This window comes from Etheostoma spectabile, chromosome 3 (genome assembly GCF_008692095.1).
Source record: "Etheostoma spectabile isolate EspeVRDwgs_2016 chromosome 3, UIUC_Espe_1.0, whole genome shotgun sequence".
In the NCBI taxonomy this organism is placed as follows: domain Eukaryota; kingdom Metazoa; phylum Chordata; class Actinopteri; order Perciformes; family Percidae; genus Etheostoma; species Etheostoma spectabile.
This window is the reverse complement of record NC_045735.1, coordinates 14,681,522-14,684,492: the sequence shown is the minus strand read 5'-3', so window position 1 is coordinate 14,684,492 and position 2,971 is coordinate 14,681,522. Positions and strand designations below refer to the sequence as shown.

General features: G+C 40.2%; 1 protein-coding gene across 1 annotated transcript in view; it reads right to left on the bottom strand.

Moving 5' to 3' along the window:
- LOC116681765 (cytoplasmic dynein 2 heavy chain 1) overlaps nucleotides 1–2,971 on the bottom strand; it is a 93,137-nt gene that overhangs the window by 40,691 nt on the left and 49,475 nt on the right. Inside the window, exons 66-69 of the mRNA XM_032509679.1 lie at nucleotides 2,718–2,844; nucleotides 1,502–1,643; nucleotides 455–564; nucleotides 128–148 (exon numbers count right to left, since the gene is read on the bottom strand). Coding sequence (XP_032365570.1) covers nucleotides 128–148; nucleotides 455–564; nucleotides 1,502–1,643; nucleotides 2,718–2,844 — 400 coding nt within the window. The remainder of the gene's footprint in view (nucleotides 1–127; nucleotides 149–454; nucleotides 565–1,501; nucleotides 1,644–2,717; nucleotides 2,845–2,971) is intronic.

The following is a 2,971-nucleotide window of genomic DNA, read 5'->3' as shown; positions in this document are numbered from 1 at the left end:
GTGTGTGTGTGTGTGTGTGTGTGTACATATACAGTATATACAGGAAAAACAAACAGATACGGTAGAAGAAACAGAGAGACTACACTTCACTAAGTTCATAAGAATGAATGATGGAACCACTTCTTACCCTTAACATGAGTGCATTGATCTGAAGGCAGCAATAGAAAAAACAAAACACAATACAGACAAATGGAGGACAGATGAATGGCAACAAGGGCAGAATTCTTGATGATATGGAGATTGGCTTTTAGTATATGCTGTAGTTGTATTGTACATGCTGTTGTTTTTTTAAAGTGCATTTAACGCTTAAGACAAACACTCATTGTACACTAATGAAAGAATAGTTTGTAATAATTCATAACATGTATATGCTTGTGTGTCAAAGCAGAACTGTAATCAACAGAATTAAAACAAAAGTGAAGAAATTCATGAGATTTGACAGAAATTGTCTAACCTGTAGTATGACAAGTGCATTCTCCATGGAGAGGTCATCAGATGGCAGCCCTTGACTCTTCCAGATCAACTGCTCACTCTCCGAGCACAGGAATGACCGCAAGTCAAACTCTGACACAAACACACACAACACAACTTAGCAGCCTTTGTAATATGACACTGACACCTGAGGAACTATCTTATTTGTCACTTTTATTTTTACTGACTAAACAGTGTTGGTAATTTTAATCAAACCTCAGATATTGCAGTTACTGACAAGTCCCAATTCATCAATAGAGCTTAAATACTTTATATTACAGTTTAAGTGGCGTCACTGGGTAAATCTTGACAACCAGTTTGTGCAGAAACCATTTGAAGGACATAAGGATTTAGGAACGAAAGTGGGTCAACTGGATGACTCAGCTTTTTGGAATTTACATGCACAAAGCCCTCTGAGAAACAAGTTGCCAAGCAAAATTATATGGTCAGAGCTATTAAGACAACAATTGCACGTTTTGGAGCACATTTACAGGTTCATATGTGTGGATGGAATATTAATATCTGAATAGGAGCTGACAAATTACGGTGATTATTCTTGGCAGATGAGAAGTAAAATCCAGTGCTAAAAAAAACTGATTATTAAGTACTTAATATTAAGTACTGTAATCCTTAATGAGTGAGTGTGTGAGTTTTTTTTATGATTAAAAAATAAAGATGTTTTTTAAATGAGAGATTAAAGACAAAACATCAACATGACTGTAAAGCTAGGCAGTGACTTTAATGTAAATGGCAGACTTGGACTGTTACATGGTTACTAGTTTACTAAAGGTGCTGTATGTAGGATTGCGAAGATCCGGGACTTAGCCCCAAAAATTGAACATCAACAACTTCTCAGCCCCCCTCAGCACTCGTATTTAGTAGACCCAGCTGAGAAGTGTTGTACCATATTTATCAACAGTGAATTTCAAGTGTGTGGGTAGTAGTTTGCCTGTGTCGGCTGTTTAGCACAGAAGTTGGCATATGCTGGTGCTCGCGAGTTGGTCAAGTATAAGTAGTACAGTATGTTTACTCTGTAGTCCAGATTGAGCCATCCATGTCTCTTGACAGTGTCTTCTACGGTCTTCAGGAGCTGCAGACAGATACGTGATGAAGGCTGCAGCAAGCATGGCCCTCATAGGGAGTGTCTCCAACTCATTCTTTATCTCAGACATCTGATAGAATAAGAGACAGGTAGGTGATTAAAGTGAAGACAGTATGAAAAGAGAAAGACAAAAAAGGAAGGGCACTGCAAGGATTGAGAGGAATCAGAGGGAAGAATCTCAAGAATGGTAGGGATTAAAGAGGAAAAGATGGTATAAAAAGAGAAGTGTAAGAAACTTGACCTAGGTGCATGGGCGGTATGCCCACTCGTCCTCTTACCATTCGCCAAACAGAAGAACTGTAAACCCAACTCACAGTTCCAATAATCAAAAAAAGATATCAATAGTGATTCTGACAAGAACGCAAGATAAAAGTAATATAAGTATGCAGAAACCGTCACACACTTGCACATTGTTAACTAATGTGACATTACTGCTGTAATTTCTATGTTAATCCGGATTCTTATTAGTCTAGTGGCATGTCAGGGGAGCACAAATACGCATGTGTGTTTGGCAAATAACTATGCATCAGGCTTAAATGTCAAGCCGTATGCCCACAGGACAATGTGATCTCTGGTCCACTGTATTAATACTGTCAAACATCCTGCCACATTTTGAACTTCAACTCCAAAGATGCATCTATTCCTGAACCACTTACTTCGTAGTTGTGTGTGCCCCTCTCTCTAAGTGGAGCTCCCTTCCCTTGAAACACTTACACAATTTAGAGGCATCAACATACCTCAACAGCTACTGCATTGTGTGTAAGAGTTAGGGATGAAGTGTGTATGTGTGTGTGTTTAGGGAAATACGTGAGTAGAGAGTAAACTCTGTCTCTTTGGTGCGGACCTTGAGGAAGGCAGTGAGTGCGAGGGTGTGTGTGCGTCAGGAAGAGATTGAGTGTTTTAATTAAGGTGCAGACAGATGCTGAAAACAGCCAGAAGGGACTGAAGACAAGAGAATACATCCCACTGTCACACACACACACACACACACACACACACACACACACAAACACCCATACACACACATACACACACACACACACACCTCCTGTTGCTCTTACATGGTAAATGAGCCCCTTTCTTAGTAAATCTGTGTAACCTCCCACACAAATACACACATCAACACACTCATACATCAAGCTACCTGTGCGTTCCACCGCGTGTGTTCTCTGTCCAGTTGGGATATTAGCTGCTGGGCAGCAGTAATCGTGTCCTGAGCTTTTGTTACCTCAGCCTCCAACTTAGCTGCCTCTGTGGTATGACACTGAAACCTGAGGAAAAGAGTAAAGGGGAGGAAAAGAAGTCAGTGAGTTATAGGTATATGTTTGACTTGGGATCTGACTGACACTCTGATAGTTATTTAGCAGAGGTGGGTAGTAACGAGTTACATTTACTCCG